General features: G+C 43.1%; 2 protein-coding genes across 7 annotated transcripts in view; one reads left to right on the top strand and one right to left on the bottom strand.

The window, feature by feature from the left end:
* The window catches only part of golga2 (golgin A2), a 42,577-nt gene extending 31,462 nt beyond the window's left edge, over window positions 1-11,115 (bottom strand). For 2 of the 6 annotated variants that reach the window (XR_004164810.2, XM_031577844.2), the window contains exons 1-10: window positions 10,972-11,115; window positions 7,724-7,846; window positions 6,834-6,902; window positions 5,680-5,823; window positions 5,078-5,127; window positions 4,580-4,643; window positions 3,871-3,930; window positions 1,518-1,598; window positions 421-459; window positions 80-142 (exon numbers count right to left, since the gene is read on the bottom strand). Coding sequence is in view for 5 of the 6 variants with exons in the window: in XM_031577844.2 (XP_031433704.1) it covers window positions 80-142; window positions 421-459; window positions 1,518-1,598; window positions 3,871-3,930; window positions 4,580-4,643; window positions 5,078-5,127; window positions 5,680-5,823; window positions 6,834-6,902; window positions 7,724-7,846; window positions 10,972-11,055 (777 nt within the window). In the remaining variant the exon portion in view is untranslated. The remainder of the gene's footprint in view (window positions 1-79; window positions 143-420; window positions 460-1,517; window positions 1,599-3,870; window positions 3,931-4,579; window positions 4,644-5,077; window positions 5,128-5,679; window positions 5,824-6,833; window positions 6,903-7,723; window positions 7,847-10,971) is intronic. The other 4 variants (XM_031577845.2, XM_012815610.3, XM_012815603.3 and 1 more) reach the window with 4 other exon arrangements.
* A 1,597-nt stretch (window positions 11,116-12,712) lies between these two features.
* Window positions 12,713-17,660, top strand: LOC105888699 (endoplasmic reticulum chaperone BiP-like). The gene is made up of 9 exons (XM_031578234.2): window positions 12,713-12,843; window positions 13,225-13,364; window positions 13,467-13,698; window positions 13,792-13,926; window positions 14,024-14,136; window positions 14,229-14,619; window positions 15,650-15,884; window positions 16,227-16,394; window positions 16,517-17,660. Exons 2-9 carry the CDS (start codon window positions 13,252-13,254, stop codon window positions 17,077-17,079), a joined length of 1,950 nt encoding a protein of 649 aa, XP_031434094.1. The 5' UTR covers window positions 12,713-12,843; window positions 13,225-13,251; the 3' UTR covers window positions 17,080-17,660.
* The last annotated feature ends 544 nt before the right edge of the window (window positions 17,661-18,204 follow it).

Raw genomic sequence — 18,204 nt, 5'->3', positions numbered from 1 at the left:
GATTAACAGAGGTTGTTCCCGCTAACTACTATAAGACAACTCTGCGTAGACTATGAGCGGTCCAACACGGGGGTCTCACCTGCAGCTGTTCCCTCATGGCGCCCTGCTCCTTCCCAAACTTCTGCTCAAACTCTTTACGCTCCTGAGGAGGCAACCTCAGGTTACTCACCCACATCACATGATAGCATCTTCATGAAACCCAGCACAGCGCAAGACTATCTGCTTACAGTCTCTATCTGAATTTAGTCAAGTTAAGAAATTCAACACCCAAAAGAATGTTTTTTTTTTTTTTTTGTTAATACCCATTTATCCTTTCCCACCCATTCAGTTCAATTAATCTGAGTTTAGAAGGCGAAACAAAAGCACTTTGGGACATTATTTTAGTTCATAGAGCAGGTACACGTCCAAAACATGATTTACCTTTTGTAGCTGGTCACTGAGCTCTTGGGACTGCTGTGTCTGCAACAGAACATCACAGGGAGTAGAGTTAGACTGACATACACAACCCATTCACCAACACATTCGAGACTAAGTTAGACTCACAAACACACCCCAGCCCATTCACACACTCACACACACACACACACACACACACACACACACACACACACACACACACACACACACACACACACACACACACACACACACACACACACACACACACACACACACACACACACACACACACACACACACACTTAAGATGGCAGCAATCTGTCTCTATAGCTCTGGGCCTCCCCCTGAACCACCACACCACCCATCTACCGAACAGAAGCCGGGAGACACAGCCAATCAGAACAGCAGTGATGGTTAGCAGCTAACAAGCTAAGGACCAGGAGTTAGCATAAAAAGCAGCAGAGAGCCTTTAAGCCTATAAGGCCTTCAGGGTGGGTCAATGCCATTTCCATCAGGCTTTGAAGTAAATAGGCCTCAATTTAAACTCAGCTGGATAGCAGGGGTAAACACTAATTAAACAAACAGATAACAACTAAAGAAAAACAGAGAGACAAGCATGAATGAGATGGTTATGAAGATAGAGGCCAAAATCAGTGGATGGGGATGAGTAAATAGCAAATCAAAGGCAGGCGAGTAACTGTGGGACTGAGCAGTACATGTGCCCAAGTTGCCAACATGCAGGGCACCAATCGTGCATGTGTGATGAATATGTACGCAGATGTTTGTATGTGGTGTGAGAGTGCACGTATGTGTGTGTATGTGTGTGTGTACATCTGCATCTGTGTAAGTGTGTGTGCACTAGTACATTTGTGTCTGAGTGAGTTTCTGTCTGTGCATGTACTTGTGCATGCACCGTGTGTGTGTGTGTGTGTGTGTGTGTGTGTGTGTGTGTGTGTGTGTGTGTGTGTGTGTGTGCGCGCATGTGCTGTGTGTGTGTGTGTGTGTGTGTGTGTGTGTGTGTGTGTGTGTGTGTGTGTGTGTGTGTGTGCGCGCGCGCGTGCGTGCGTGCGTGTCTCTGCCAACAGTAGCACTCTGAGCGTACAGACACACACTCTTACCAGCTGCTGTAGCTGGGAACTGAGCTGAGAGTTTGTTATGTTGCTGGAGTCCAGGGCAGCTGACAGATCCTGGTTCCTAGCCTGACGTGCAGACATGCAGAGAAAGAGAGAGAGAGGAATAAAAAAAAAGACAGGGAGGGAGAGAGCGAGCGAGAGGGAAAGGGAAAGAGAGGGGGAGAGAGAGAGCAGGAGGGGAAAAGAATGACAGAGAGAGAGAAATAAAAAAAAGACAGGGAGAGAGAGAGCGAGAGAAAGGGAAAGAGAGGGGAGAGAGAGCAGGAATGGAAAGAATGACAGAGAGAGAGAGAGAGAGAGAGAGAGAGAGAGAGAAAAGTGTGATGATATGGGAAATAAGTGTAAGTGAGCGAGTGACAGGGTGAAGGGGAGAAAGAGAAGGAGAGAGAGTGAGAAAAAGAAGGAGTGAGAGTGTCAGATAAGGTAAAAGGAGTGAGCGGATGGAGAAAAAAAAGGGGGAAAAGAGGAAACAAAAATGAAAATCATCAATATTGAATGAAATAAAACAAGACAAATGTGAGATGGAGACGTTTTTCCCCTTTTTTTTATGAAACTGCAGCTACTAGCCAGGCCTCATGGATGTTTTTTTTGGGGGGGGGGGGGGGGTTGGAGAGCCGAGTTGCAGAGAACGTGACAGTAGGCTCCAGTTCGTGATGAGCTATATATGGCCCAAGCCTCTCAAAATACACACCTTGCTGACTGTCCAACACAGGGCCATTTCCTGCTAATATGGATGGAGCATAACTACTGTCTACCAAATGGTGATATAATGTGTGCAGTGAATGATACATAATCATCAAACAACTGGGTTACATTTACTTTTTATGAGATGAAAGAAAGCAAGTATAATAGGCCTTTTCACTGTTGTATTTGCATCCATACATAACCTCAAACCTGAAATGCAGGAAAAAGATGTAAAAGGATTGGCTACATATTGTGATTCCTCACACATAACATGAATAAGACATGAGACATCAAAAATAATGCAGAATTGAAAAACTAATCTGGAACACAGAGACAAACTGAATATGCTCAGGTGGAGAGTTCACACAGTCCCCTCTGTGTGTGTGTGTGTGTGTGTGTGTGTGTGTGTGTGTGTGTACGTGCGTGAGTACGTGTACTGAGTCATCTGAGCCACTGCCGCCTCTGCGAACGACATTCCAGCAGGGAGGAGAGCAGTGAGAATGGCGTGATTGTGGAGGAGAGCAGCGAGAATGGAGTGACTGTGGAGGAGAGAAAGGAGGTGCAAAGAGGCCGAGAGAGGAGGAGGAGGAAGAGGAGGACCCCGAAGAGTACCTCCTGCTCCTATCCTTGGCAGACTGTAACTGCACTCTCTCCTCCTCTCCCCACTGCATAAAACTGATCTCAGTTCAACTCAACTCTGGATTACACAGAGGCTCAAAACAGTAGCAAAGGATGAGAAAATGAACCCAGGCCTTAATGAGAGCAAGAGTTTTCTCTGATACATTCAAAACTCATCGCAACTCCACTCAGGAATACAGAATGGTTTGAAAAAGAGCCAAGGATCTGTGTTAAGAAAAGTCTTAAAGAGACAGTATGCATCAATTTGCCACTTTTGAAGCTTATTTCTATGAGCAACTAGTACTGGTATCATCTTCAAATTAGCTTTCATGGTATATGGTCATGTGAAGGACAGATGAACACACCTTTAGTTCCAACTAACTACCTAGGCTGTGCACTATGCAGTTCTGAGGTGTGGTTGGGACCACACAAAAAAAAGAAGCTTTCACCGCATGACATCGCCAACTATGTGCCCAAAGACATGAGCTTTTTGTCAGTGCCAACTGTGCTGCTGTTGGTGTTTGTAAGTGTTGTTTTTGCGTGCCAGTAGTTTGATTGCTAGTTTTCAATCAAATCTCCTGAATAATGCCTTAATGAGGGCAAGAGCTTTCACTGATATATCCCTTAAGGGTGGAGAGAAACTAGCTGGTCTGAAATCAGGTGGAGGCGTGATGATGAGGGAATGTGTTTAGCTAAATGCTATGAAAGCGCAGATGTCCTCCTATTAGTTCCGGCTAGATGCACTGGATCCAAACTCTTTGATCTGCGGGCGATGTTTGTAAACAGGAATATTCGATTGTGGGTAGTCGGGGCTCCTGAGCGCTGCCTGGTGAACACTGACAGAATTTCCAACACAGCAGTTAAGCCTTATGCTCAGGTGATCACAGCAGCCTTAAAGAGACACATCATTAATCTCAATGTGCTTCAATGCATTTACACAGCTGTTGGTCTCTGGGCTACACGGAGAAAGTGTATGTGCTTGTTTGTGTGTTAGTGAGTGTGTGTGTGTGTGTGTGTGTGTGTGCGCATGTCCTACCTCCAGTTCTTTCTCGTTGACTGGTGAAGGGGCTCCGTCTCCATTAACATACGTGGATGACTGGAGTGCATTCAAATAGAAAGGATGAGACAGGTCAGCAGTTTTCTCAACAAAAGGAGGAAGCACATACTAAATTCCTCCAGCTAGATATAAAAGTTTTCTTCGCTTCCAAAGGATTTCTGACGTTTCTGGTTGTCTCGTGGTAAAGATTACTGTAGGTCTCAGACGTAAAGTGAAGGCAAGGTGTACAGTAATGTTTAAGGGCCACCAGTCACTCAGGCATCAGAGTTAAACCCCTTTTGTCCTAATCTGGCCCAGGTTCACACCAAATCTGGGCCAAATGTGTTGAAGTTAGCTACTACCTCCACGGTTGCACCCTCCTCCATGATTGACACGAAACCTAGAGATGCTGGGAATTGGAATGTTCATTTTACTCTTAGTAATTCTCTGGTGGTGAAGGAACAGAAATATACTGTAGAAACTGAAATATACTTGTTTGACCCCAAAAGTATACCGGTCTCTATGCTTCTGGTTGTGCAGTGGGTTGAAGATTACTGTCAGTTTCATGGGAGAGTGTTAAATGATGGGATGCAATAATAATCCATAATCTGCATTGATTATGAGTCACTCGTGTAGCATCTGACTTGCACACGTCAGGCCGTGACCTGGAGTGGCCATGGTACTGTTTGAGATGGGAGTGGGGGCTCACCTCAGAGAGTAGGCCATTGAGCTGCTGGGAGAGCTGCCGGAGGCTTTCTGTAGACGACAACGGCCTGAAACAACCAAACACACTTTAATAAACTAATGAAAGAGACGCATATCAAAGAACTTAAGACACTTTGTGACAGGTAAGGTGAGCTAAGACTTATTAATAACAACTTTCTCTGTCCTGAACTTTTACAATTGGCATGACAGACAAAACATTAAAAAAAAAAAAAAAAAAGTATTCCTTTTGGCAGAGCATCAATAGTTTGACCTATACAGTGTCAGTCTAGCATAACAGCAAGTCTATCATCAAGGCCAAGTATTACGCAAAAAGGCAAAAGATTAAAACCAAAAACAGAACACTGATAAAAAATGATACAACAATGCGTCAGTGAACAAAAAGGAGCATGCATATCACAAATAATCTTCTCCAGTTAAGCACAACACACTCAAACAAAGATGACAGAGTCATGATTGTTGGTCAGGTGTCAAGGCCACTCACCTGTTGTCCTCTGTAGAGTTTTCATGGCAGTTGGCATCCTGGGTACAGTTCTGCAAAAGAGCCCGGAGACACAAGAGTGTATGACTAACAAGAGAGAGATGCAGGGGAGATGAGGAAACCTGCCCATTTTCTCCCACAGATCTGCCCAATCACAGCATTCTTGTTTTTAATCTTAAAACACCCAGCCAGACAACATGCTCACATGATGAGACAGGGTTAGTGTAGTAATAGCTGTAGTGGTCATGTAATAATGGGGGATGAGACATTCAGTCAGTCGCAGGCAGATGGACATAGAGACAGAATAACCAACAGACAGAGACAGAAAGAAAAACTGACAGACAGACAGAACAGACCGATATACACAAGCAGACAGGCAGACAGACAGGCAGGCAGGCACCAACAGACAGATGCACAGACAGACAGACAGAAGCAAACCCAGACAGACAGATAGACAGACGCACGCCTAAAATAGACAGACAGACAGACAGACAGACAGGTAGAAGCATACACAGACAGACAGAGGCAGGCAAACAGGCAGACATACACAGACAGACAAATATACATACAGGCAGACACACAGACAGACAGGCTGCGAAACAAACCTGCAGGGCAGCAGTGTCGCTGACACACTCAGGGTTAATAGTGCTAGCTGGGTTAGACACGGGAGAGCCACGGCCAGCCTCCCCACTGGCCTCCTCCTGCAGCTGGGCCACAGGGGAGTCCTGGGCCTCCGTCTCAGCTGGGGCCTGACACAACACACACACACACACACACACACACGCTCAGGCAACTGATCAGGTCAAATGCAAATACACTCTGCTGGTTGGATTCTTAAATATACACACACACACCGCACAAAGTAAACACACACAGACACTGCGCACATACACATTCTGCTAGTTATATCCAGATGCAGATCACTGACAAGCACAATGGCATTCACAGCAGCTATTGGTCACGCTCACGCACAGTTCAAAATGACAATATTCTCTGTTAGTTTAAATATGATGAAACAAAAGTGTATCAGCTTGATGTTTCATTTGTTAAAGAACACCCTGGAGGCATGTGACAGTTTGAACCCTTTGCAGTAGTCACACACATGTACACAGCAACATTAACTGAAGAGTATTCACAATAAATCCTTCATATCTTTTTAAATATCAAAAGATCCAGAGTGAAATAACACCTTGACCCTGCACATTGGCCAGACATGGGAAGGCGAATGTACCACATGAAGGTCAGCGAGGCTTTGAACACACATGCAATGCAGAGACACACACACACACACACACACACACACACACACACACTGAGGATGAGTCTAAACCATATGTGATGCTGTCCCTGGCTCAGGCATGCAAACATGGCAACACAAAACCATCCTAAGTGCCTGCTCCTGTACTGTCTAATCACATCAAACATGCTAAAGGCGTAACATGCTAGGTCTCACACAGCCAGTGTGTCTGAATAAAAGTAAATATAAAATGAACCAGGACAACCTAAGGGGGGGGAAATCAGCCAGAGAAGGAAAAACAAAAACCACATGCAGAACGGAGAAAAACAGAAGCAGGAGGAGAGGGTGACAGAGTAAGGGAAAGGGCAAGAAAGAAAAAGAGGCAGGAAAAGGAGAGAGAGAACCAGAGTGGGAGAAAGAGAGAGGGAGAGACAGAGAGAACCAGAGAGGGAGCGATAGAGAGGGAGAGAAATAGAGATAGAGGGGGTGGGTGAGTGATGAGAGGAAGTGTAGACAGCTCACCTGACTGTTGACAAAGGGAGGCAGAGCTACGCCATTAGTGATACTCATAACTTTGAGAATACTGTCAATCTGGAGAAGAGGGGAGTGACAGGGTGAAGCAGAACGAGGTTAGGTGAACGAGTGAGCCAGCGAATGAGAGAGTGAGTGAGTGAGTGAGTGAGTGAGTGAGTGAGTGAGTGAGTGAGTGAGTGAAGAACGAGAGTGCGACAGGAGGAAGAACAGACACCTGATTCAGTGGCTGGTGTTCACTCTGTGACCCTGACTAAGGATCCATCTCTCGCTCCTCATGGGAACACACTGTGCCTCAGCTACTTTCCCTCCAAACTAACACTCACATGAAGACTGGTTTGTCAACAGCCTAAGAAATCACATTAAAGGACATGAAATCGAGCAGAAGTACATTTACCTATGGAGGTCTAATGGCTCATATTGTTCTATACTGGATCGTGCCAAACCTAGTGGCAAACATAGAACAAAAACAGTATTTTCTATCCGATCTATTCTCATCCATTTCAGCTCCACTTCTTAGGTATACCTCACATTCACTTTACTCATCTTTCCCTGGGCAACACACCAATTCCACCCCCCACCTTCCTAAAACCTAATTATACACTATGCTTGTTCTCCTTTGCCCAAGAGGCAAACGGACAACACTCATAAAGCATTCTTCTACTCGCAGATCTTTTAAAAGCGCTTCACATCTCCTGATGAGCCCTTGAAAGGCACCAAACTTGGAGGACCATCGGGGTCTTTTGAGAGCCGAGGTCAACCTCAAGCTATCTATCGTCCATGACACTACCACCATCTAGTTAGAGCTTACCTAGCACTGTGTGTCTAGGTGTGTGTTCATATGTCTGTGTGGGTGTGTGTGTGTGTTTTGGAGGACTCACGTTGTCTGGAGAGTGTCTGTCAGGAGTGGACGTGTCCAGCTGGTTCCCAGTCTTCACCCTCCGTTTCTTCTTGGGCCCCACAGTGCTGGCAGGCGAGGCACTCTTCTGCTGAAACTCCTTCAGCTGTGGGGGCAGCAAAACACATGGGAAACATCACCAGAAACATCCTGAGAGATTACACTAGACACCATCTCAGAGACACCCCCCCCCCCCCCCAACAGCCTAAAAACACCAGAGAACATGTCAGAAACAACCTGAGAGATTACACTAGAGACACATGGCAGGCAGGGCACTCTTCTGCTAAAACTTTTTCAGCTGTGGGGACAGGTAATACACCAGGAACAACAGCAGACAACCTCAAGCTTAATAAACAATCACACAGCACAAGTAAGGCTCAAACAGGCTAATGTGACCTCACATAACCTCACACAAACCTACAACTCAGAGGCATCTCTGGAGATCACACTGGTGACAGCCTCAGACAGCTTCATAGAAGCCCTCAGACTAAATAAGGGTTTATCAAGACAGAAGAAAGCCTGAATGTGACTAAAATGTTGTTAATTCCTAACTGCTAAAACTATACTATGACTAGTGCTATGACAACAGAATTTCCAATAATTTAGTCTACAATCATTCTTCATTGATTGAAGTACACAGTAACTTTAAGCCAAAACACATCACACACTAGCTACCAGGCTATCTTCACGTGACTCTTTTAACAATTATGAAACATTGTGGCTATCTCATTGACTGCACATCTCAGACCAAAAGGGTGTTTTTTTTTCAGCATGAAGTTGGTTTACCTTTTGTAAAAGACCCTAAATAGGCAGAGTTATCCTGTGCTGTAGGATCCTCAATTGCAAATGCACCCAGTCAGGTCACATTAAACAACCTTAAACGAAGAGACGTGCACAGGAGGGGGCTAATGTTGCTCGGGCAACTGCACGTTTGCCCTCCTCGACTGAAATTGCCCCTCCGAAGGAAATATATATATATTTTTAAATAGTATTACGGCTGCAGAACTTCATGTATGCCTAGATAAAATAATCGCGGAATAAGCGTCCAGGGGACGGGGGCGTGGCAGCTGCGATTAGTGAGAGTTTAAAATGATATAGGCAAAATATGAGTCCAGGGGACGGGGGGGTGGCAGCGGCGGTGACAAAAATTAACGTGTTGCCCCTTTTTTCCAGGGCAGAGCCACTGCCCTTCAAAATTCCTGTGCACGTCCCTGTTTAAACGACTTCAGGTGGTCTCACAGACAACCTCTGATAGTCTCAGAGACAAACCAAAACACAGCTTCTGAGGCAAACAACCCAGTGGCCACCCCACTGACATTCCATCAGTTCCACATGCTTTTCTGTGGGACTTCCACAGTCAGATCCTTCAGACTTAGAACTGTTATCAATCTCCATTGTTCCATTGGACTATGTTAAAATGGAAGGTGTGTGTAGACTGAAGGGTTGTATTTTAAATGATGCAGATTTTCAGTGTCCTCTAACTTTTAAGTTAGTCCTGAGTAAATAAAGACATTCTCTTCTCAATTTGCCCTTTTGATACTACACCGCATTACTACACCAAGTTTAGTGGCATATCAATGAATTACTTCCTCTTATAATCATCATGACAATTCTGATACATATGGACTTAAAGGTATTACACCTTACATTACATTGAGAAACAGGTTTGAATACCATTCCTAATTGCAACAGAGCATAAGATAAGGTTCTAGAACAGCTGATACTGACAGAGACACAGACCAAATACTCAATCTGTTGTTGGGAATGGGAATGACGCCAATATGTTAAGTAAATACATACCAAATCACAGAGTGGTCGGTTTACAACCGTGAAGTAACATCACAGATTAGCCCCATGTGTGCAAGAATGTGACAGCTGTCACGGGGTGGGGAAGAGCTCCTATGAGACATCCGCCTTTAGCCCCTATCTGGACAGTGGATTTCTAGTTGTTATCACTATCACATGAAGATAGGTCATAGAATGACGAACAAGAACACGTCTACAAAAGCTGCCAGACGATTAAAAAAAAAGACATCCAACATTTTGCTACTTTACCTTGCCAAGGATGGCACCTGGTTAACATTAGAGTTAACGTAAGTCACCATCAGTAACATGGTACCGTCATTCCCAACATCATCGCCTCAAAGTAGCAAGCTAGCTACTCCATAACTTTAGAAAATAAGTGTGATCAACCTAACGTTACTAACATACCAAGCAATCAATAACTAACTGTCATCGAATAACAATAATGTACCTAACGTTTTGCAATTAGAATTTGACTGAACTCAGTTACTTAGCTTGCCACCAACAATTTACATTTGTATCGGCCAAAGATGAAATCGATGCTATTAACTTTCAGCGGTTGGTAAATTCATCTAACTTAGATGACTAGCTACCAGTGGCTGTTTGCAAACATGATGTTTAAACGATATAGCATAGCGATTACTTTAACACAAAATGGCTAATTGAAATGGAATAGCAAGGTAACTAACGTTAGCTAGCTATCCTAGTTGAGATACCGGCCAGAAATTCAGGGAATACAAACCAGCTTGATAACTGGCTCGACCGTAGAGGTATTAACGTAATACCAGAACACTAGCCACGTCAGTTCAACCATGAAACAAGCCACTACGCAAACACCTATATCCTTGCTAAGTCACCCACTGTACACATCTACAAACTTTAATGTCAATCAAACCAAAATATTCGTACGTTAAATTTCAGCCACAGATCCGGCGAAAATGGTTTTGACAGGCTAATATTAGCTAGCTAGTTGGTGGTGCTAGCATGTAGTTCGTTAGCTAGCTAGCTAACGTCAAAATGCCTCACACAGGGCTGGCCCAGGATGAACGTCCCAAAAGATAGATTCAATGGCGGAATATAACATTATAATAACAGCAGTTGTTACTGCCTCGCATGTTAATGATATATGGTTAGAAAACATGACAACGCCCAATGCCAGTGAGATAAATGCACCTTCCTAACCAAGGCCCAAAAAGAATCCCCAACATTTCCTGAAATCAACAGACCGCCAACTGCACGTAATCTGGGGATGAGCGGCAGTGGGGAACTCGGTAGACGTGGAATGTCAACATCCATGAGATCACCAAGAAACTATTCACTGCAACCCCAATCAAAGTCATCGCTTGTTTACTTATTTAGCTAGTACATACAGTTGGCGTAAATAAGACTTTGCATTAAAGTTGTTTGATTAGTTTGTTTGATTTTTACCTTTTTCTTTGCTGCAGCCAGTTTGACTTGCCTACTCTGGTCGGCCATCCTCTCTCGTCCGCTGAGTGAACGGCACCACGTCATCAATTTAGCATCCGTGTATCAAACGCAAGCCTGCCCCGTGGTATACAACTACGCAGCGCATCGACCAGTTTTTGTTTGTTTGTTTTTAAGTACAATTGGTCAAAACGTTATACAATAAATGTAACGATTCATTGTGTAAAATTGTGCCATAGTGACATGATTCTCACATCCACTTTACACCCTTTAACAGGTTATTGAATTGAAACACTGATGATGATGATGATGATGACAGTGGAGAGGTTCCATGACTCTACGTCGTACAATGTATACATTCACTTTTCCAGCTTTTCAGCAACAGGACACACATTTGACCAAAACGAGTACAACAATAGGCAGGCAATGTGGGTCTGCTCTCTGTAATTCTAAGTTGATGTCTGAAATATTGGTTATTACTAAATGGGGAGAGGACACTTACTAGAAAACAAACCTTTGAAATAAAAAACGTCACAGTTGACTTTTAGTCAGTAACACAGTAATCACTATGTAATCACATAACACATAACAACTGTGTGAAACATAATGACTAACTGACTGTTTGCGGTGTGATTTGTTTTGACAAGTATGTAAGGATGCAAAAAGGACAGTTTAATATTTTACAAAATGGGATTCAGCATCTTTATCTCAAAGGAATAAAAATAGTGCCAAATGTGTCCAGGCTGTGGGACTAAAAAACACAATTTTTCAGTCCCTCGACAAGTGAATCTAAGCAACTGAGAGTCTCTCTCTCTCTCTCTCTCTCTCTCTCTCTCTGAAACCTTGTGGAATTACTTTTACCTCATATACACACATTCTTCCATCATCACATCTCACTTTACACACTTGTATTTACTCACATTCTCCTCTAGGGCCCTCCTCTAAGAGCTACATTATTTATGGTAACTTTTTTTTAGCAAAGTCAGTGAAACCGTAGTGAAGAGAGTATTGGGTGCTCGTATGACTTGTTAAAGAGGCTATGCGCTAAACCAGATACCATTACCTTTTAGAGAAACCCAAATCATCCCAAATGTTATGCAATTTCAGCTAGGGTGTAAGATCATGTTTATTGACATTAATATCTGTAGGCTAAAGTTGAATAATTTGGGTGCAATCAGGAGTAAAGTGTGTTGGAGCGCCCTCTTGTGACATTTTTAAAGATCTCTTTCAGTAAATTGCTATTGAAATTACAGAAATGGGTGGTAGTACAGCCGATTAAATATTTGGTCTGGTGTTCTTGTAGATACTGAAATAAAGTCAGGCAATTGTATGCTTTCAAAGCTTTGGGCTAATGGCTGGAGGTCGTCTATCTATCCCCACTTCCTATTTGGGATTATTAGCCAGTATGGTTTTGAGTAATTTATGTTTTGCTTCTTGAGGTCATCAATTGATATTAAAAGAGACGTCTGAAATACTAACTTCTTTAAATCTTGAAAATCGGCTGATGTAAACATCGGCAATATTTCTCAGATGCTTCGTGTGTTACAGTCCCTTTCATGATTCAATGCCATGACGTTTGCAGGTTTAGGACGTGGGCAAATCAGAAGCGGACAGCTGTGATGGTTGGACCAATGAGCACTTTACTATGCAATACTGGCTGACACTGACCAATGAGATTCAGCAGCGCGGAAGTTTCGCTCAAATGAATGAGAACCCAAACTGTTTAAATACAGTTCATATTATAACTACCGGTATGTTAACAGTCCCACAGAGAAACGGAATATCAGCAGAAGACTAAAAAACAACACGAAGACACGAATTATTGTTCTTTCGCGTGTATTTAAGCCATCAACGGATGTCAACGTATTGTCACGGGTAAGTGGCTTTTTGGCAAGCTTCAGGAACTCTGATATTATTAGCTAAGTGATGTTATCTGATATGATACTAGGCGAGGCTACACAAAAATCGGTACAAGTTCAATTTATCTTTCATAGCAATGACAACGAGTGATGCCTTGTTGTTAAAATAATTTAACGTTAGTATCCTAATATGTTGCGAATCTTCAAATGCCTTGAATTAAGACAGCTAAATAACGTTATGCCATAACTAGCACCCTTTGGTGTTGCTATGGCGACACTGAGTAGAAACGTCTTGATACAAAGGCTAATTTACATTTAAGGTTGAGTAATAATGTAGATTAGCTAATTCAGATGTCACAACATAACCTTAAAGCAATGATCTCTCTCTCTCGAAGAGTTGTCAAGCGAATACAGAAATAGAACCATGAGACTGGTGTGGATCTGCCTCCTGGTCGTCGGAGCCGTGTTTGCCGATAATGACGAGAAAGAGGATGTGGGAACAGTAGTGGGAATCGATCTGGGAACCACTTACTCCTGGTAAACGCTGTTCATGAGTTACAGATTCAAGAAATACAATTGTGTGAAGACACATTCCGGCTAATCTCCCCCCCCCCCCCCCACACACACACACACTTTTAGTGTTGGCATCTTCAAAAACGGTCGTGTAGAAATCATCGCCAATGATCAAGGAAACAGAATCACCCCTTCGTATGTGGCCTTCACCGCTGACGGACAGCGTCTCATTGGTGATGCAGCTAAGAACCAGCTGACCTCCAACCCCGAGAACACTGTTTTTGACGCAAAGAGATTGATCGGTCGCGATTGGGGCGACTCCGCTGTGCAGCAGGACATCAAGTACCTGCCCTTCAAGGTGAGCTGTCTGTACAATGACATGGTTTAAAACCTTATCTCATTTATGCAATGACAAAATTGTGAATCCCACCACATATAACCCTTCTTACAGGTGATTGAAAAGAAGAGCAAACCCCACATTCAGCTTAATGTTAGTAGCCAGATGAAGACTTTTACTCCAGAAGAGATCTCTGCCATGGTTCTCTCTAAAATGAAGGAAACTGCTGAGGCATACCTGGGAAAGAAGGTAGTGAACTACTTCTAATCACTAGCGAAAAGAAAACAAGTACATTTGAAATACTTTAAAGAGCATTTGTTTAACATTTTTTACCTGGTTTCTGTAGGTCACCCATGCAGTGGTCACTGTTCCTGCTTACTTCAATGATGCCCAGCGTCAGGCCACCAAGGATGCTGGAACCATTGCTGGCCTGACTGTGATGAGGATCATGAACGAGCCGTAAGTATTCCAGCCAATAGCAGCTGGATCTGCATGTTAAATTGAGCTGTACATTTTTAAAGAGAAAATTCACGTTGTTTTCTAACCCTCAGAACGGCTGCTGCTATTGCTTATGGTTTGGACAAGAAAGGTGGTGAGAAGAACATCCTGGTGTTCGACCTTGGTGGTGGTACCTTTGATGTGTCCCTCATGACTATTGACAACGGTGTGTTTGAGGTCTTGGCCACTAACGGAGACACCCACTTGGGAGGTGAAGACTTCGACCAGCGTGTCATGGAGCACTTCATCAAGCTGTACAAAAAGAAGACTGGCAAGGATGTGCGCAAAGACAACCGTGCTGTTCAGAAGCTGCGTCGTGAAGTTGAAAAGGCCAAGAGAGCTCTGTCTGCACAACATCAAGCACGTATTGAGATTGAGTCTTTCTTTGACGGTGAAGACTTCTCGGAGATTCTGACCCGTGCCAAGTTTGAGGAGCTGAACATGGTAAGAGAAAATCAAAATACATTTTTTGTAGTGCTGTCAGTTTAACGCGTTATTAACGGCGTTAACGCAAACCCATTTTAACGCCGTTAATTATTATTATTATTTTTTTTAGATTAACGTTCTTTTTGGCCCCGCAAACTGTGTAGTAGGCTAACGTTACGGTTTGAGTGAATGGTGAGCGCGATACGGCGAAATGGATGATAAAAAGCTTCTGAATGGAAAGTTTACTTTTAAAAGTTGTGTTGTGCAAAAGAAGCGAGCTTCACTGTTGTCTGAAAATGTCAACAGGCAGCTGGCTGAAAGCAAAGAAGTAGTAGGCTTACCTTTTATTGGTAACCTAACTGTTACGGTTCATTGTTTCTGAAATAAGAGGCCTGACTGCTATGTTACCAGCAAACTTGAAAAAAATTAAATATTAAGCCATGGTTTAACTGCACTAGGCTGAGTCCTTGTTTACCTGAAATGTTCACTTTATAATTTTATTTTGTACCGCCCTGTTTGGCAATGTTAGTTTTCAATAAAATAAAACATTTGCATAAAGCAAGCCAATCCACTTTTCCATGTTGATAAGGGCATTCAAATTAAAATAAAATGATGGAAAAAATGAATAAATGAAGGGACATTTAGAATAGATACAAATTTGCGATTAATCGCGATTAATTTTGAGTTAACTATGACCTAAATGCGATTAATTGCGATTAAATATTTTAATCGTTTGACAGCACTCATTTTTTGTCATTCTGCAGGGTTAATACATTGTGCAAAATGATTCTGCATTTTTTAGCAAACAAATTTGAAGCGGAAAGCATGACTAGTCAAGTGCCTGTTGCCTTCATGCGCACACACACATCTAACTGAAATATTCATACAACCATTACAACACTCACAGCACCTGACATGGATAGCCAACTGTAACAACATATACACCAGTTATCTAACAGACAACTTAAAGTTTAGCAGAAAATCTGTGTTTTACATGTATACTGTATGTGACTGAAATTAACCCAGTGTTGCCTTTTTCCCTTTGCAGGATCTTTTCCGATCCACCCTGAAGCCAGTGCAGAAGGTTCTGGAAGATTCTGACCTAAAGAAGTCTGACATTGATGAGATTGTGCTGGTCGGTGGCTCCACTCGTATTCCCAAGGTCCAGCAGCTGGTAAAGGAGTTCTTCAACGGAAAGGAGCCCTCCAGAGGCATCAACCCTGACGAGGCCGTGGCTTTTGGAGCTGCTGTGCAGGGTGGCGTGCTTTCCGGAGAAGATGCAGGTATGCGGTCTCAATACATTCCACCACTAAAAGGTGCAGCCCATGACTCTGATCCAGTGCACTTTTTGTCAAATTCAGCTAATATCTCCTCTAGCTGTCCGTTCAGTGTGTGCACTCAAAAACATAGTGCTTCAAACAGAGCCATAAGAGCATGGAATAGCATACTTTAAGAGCATTGAAGGGAAGGGTGTAATTTGATCGGCTGTTGAGCTCAAATTTAAACAACCTTTCAATTCAGTTAAATTTCACCAGAATCACAGACTGCATCTTTTACTAGTAACTAATTAGCATTGATGGTGGTTTCAAACAACTGTGAACTGACCCATTTTATTGCTTCCACAGGAGACGTGCTTCTTTTGGATGTGTGCCCCCTGACTCTTGGTATTGAGACTATGGGAGGAGTGATGACCAAGCTTATCCCCAGGAACAGTGTGGTGCCAACCAAGAAGTCTCAGATCTTCTCTACAGCCTCTGACAACCAGCAGACTGTCACTATCAACGTTTTTGAAGGTAGAGGTTATTATTCAATGTATTACGATTGAAAGGCTTTTCTGTCTGGTATTAGTGGAGGCATATAATGTATCTAAGACAGGGATAGTGACATCACATGTCATTTTTCCCTCTTACCTCAGGTGAGCGCCCTCTGACCAAAGACAACCATCTGCTGGGTAACTTTGACCTGACTGGCATTCCTCCAGCACCCCGTGGTGTGCCACAGATTGAGGTGACCTTTGAACTTGATGTAAACGGCATCTTAAGTGTGACTGCTGAAGACAAGGGAACCGGCAACAAGAACAAGATCACCATCACCAACGACCAGAACCGTCTGACCCCAGAGGACATCAAGAGGATGGTGAAAGATGCTGAGATTTTTGGCGATGAAGACAAGAAGTTGAAAGAGCGCATCGACTCCCGCAACGAGCTGGAGAGCTATGCTTACTCCCTGAAGAACCAGGTGGGTGACAAAGAGAAGCTGGGCGGCAAGCTGTCTGACGAGGATAAAGAAACTATCGGGAAGGCCGTGGGGGAGAAGATTGAATGGTTGGAGGCCCACCAGGAGGCTGAGATCGAAGAATTTAAGGCCAAGAAGAAGGAGCTGGAGGAGATCGTTCAGCCTATCATTGGCAAGCTCTACGGAAACGCCGGTGGACCCCCTCCAGAGGAGGCTGAGCAGGAGGAGAGAGACGAGCTATAGGCATAGTGCCCACTTTACATCCACAGACTCTGTTCTCTTTAAAGCACTGGCCTTTCAGGCAAAGGCACAGATCTCCTTATAGACTACAGGACATGGATAGACCCTGTTGGTTGCACTCAACTCACTATGGTGAAGGCTGAGATTGAAATGCAATTTTCTTGAAAAAGTGTTTTTGTTCAGTGATCTAGGACTACATAAGTTAAAAGCATTTATGAAATGCTTGGTGTGAATGATGGAAAGGCAGAGAAGTTGAAGATTACCTAGCCATTCTTCAGTAAGCTCTATGTCTATGCATACTGTGCTGAATGGCAGTTAAAATGTGTTAGACAGGCTGTAGGCCTTGTCATAACACCATGGTTAACAGTTAAAGATGTGAAGATGTGGTGGTCAACACTGCTGTTTTTATTTAATTTAATTTCTTGTATTATTTGGGGGAATTGTGGGTAATGGGGAATACAGTCAGATACAAAAATATATCACTGTTGCACTGTATCACTAATGCACTGTTATTTATTTTATTCTGTGTTTTTTAGAAAACATTCAATGGCTTTGAAAATAAATGTTTATTTTTTACTGTTAAATACATTCCAAGTCCATCACTGTGTGAATAGGGTGCAGAAAAATAAAGATATGTGATACATACCTAGTTAAAAAATAAATAAATCAGATGTTGAAGGACCAAAAAGAAAGTATAAGGGTTGACAGCTGCAAGTGAAAATAGACTAGACTAAAAAGACTAGTAGAGTGCTGGCTGTGCACTCACAGTGATAATCAAACAACTGGGAATGTGATGGATGAATATTGTTATCAAATCAAATCATTTTATTATAGTTGTTAGGTGAAAATTCACCCTAGTTACCTCAGGACTCTGCATACAAGTACATTTATTAGACAAACAACAACAACAATTGCAATCGGGCTCACTCCCAGCACAAGGCTGAAAGTGATGCAATATTAAACACATCGCACAAGGTTTATATAGACAGAAGTTTAGCGTTCAGCAGGGAAAACCACGTGGTGGATTTCTGACGTCCGAGGCAAGGATGGAAGTTTTGCACAAGATTGGAAGAAGCACAGTTCGACCCTTCTTATCACCTCTGGTCTAAACATGCTCTTGTACATATG

The sequence above is a fragment of the Clupea harengus genome, chromosome 12, assembly GCF_900700415.2.
Source record: "Clupea harengus chromosome 12, Ch_v2.0.2, whole genome shotgun sequence".
NCBI lineage: Eukaryota > Metazoa > Chordata > Actinopteri > Clupeiformes > Clupeidae > Clupea > Clupea harengus.
The sequence above is the reverse complement of the archived record's forward strand: the minus strand, read 5'-3'. Positions and strand labels throughout refer to the sequence as shown.

Bases quoted from the DNA above. Each gene is read 5' to 3' on its own strand.
- LOC105888699 (XM_031578234.2), top strand. From the start codon at position 13,252: ATGAGACTGGTGTGGATCTGCCTCCTGGTCGTCGGAGCCGTGTTTGCC. The intron at 13,927-14,023 runs GTAGTGAACTAC...TGGTTTCTGTAG, and splicing joins AGGCATACCTGGGAAAGAAG to GTCACCCATGCAGTGGTCAC. The intron at 16,395-16,516 runs GTAGAGGTTATT...CTCTTACCTCAG, and splicing joins CACTATCAACGTTTTTGAAG to GTGAGCGCCCTCTGACCAAA.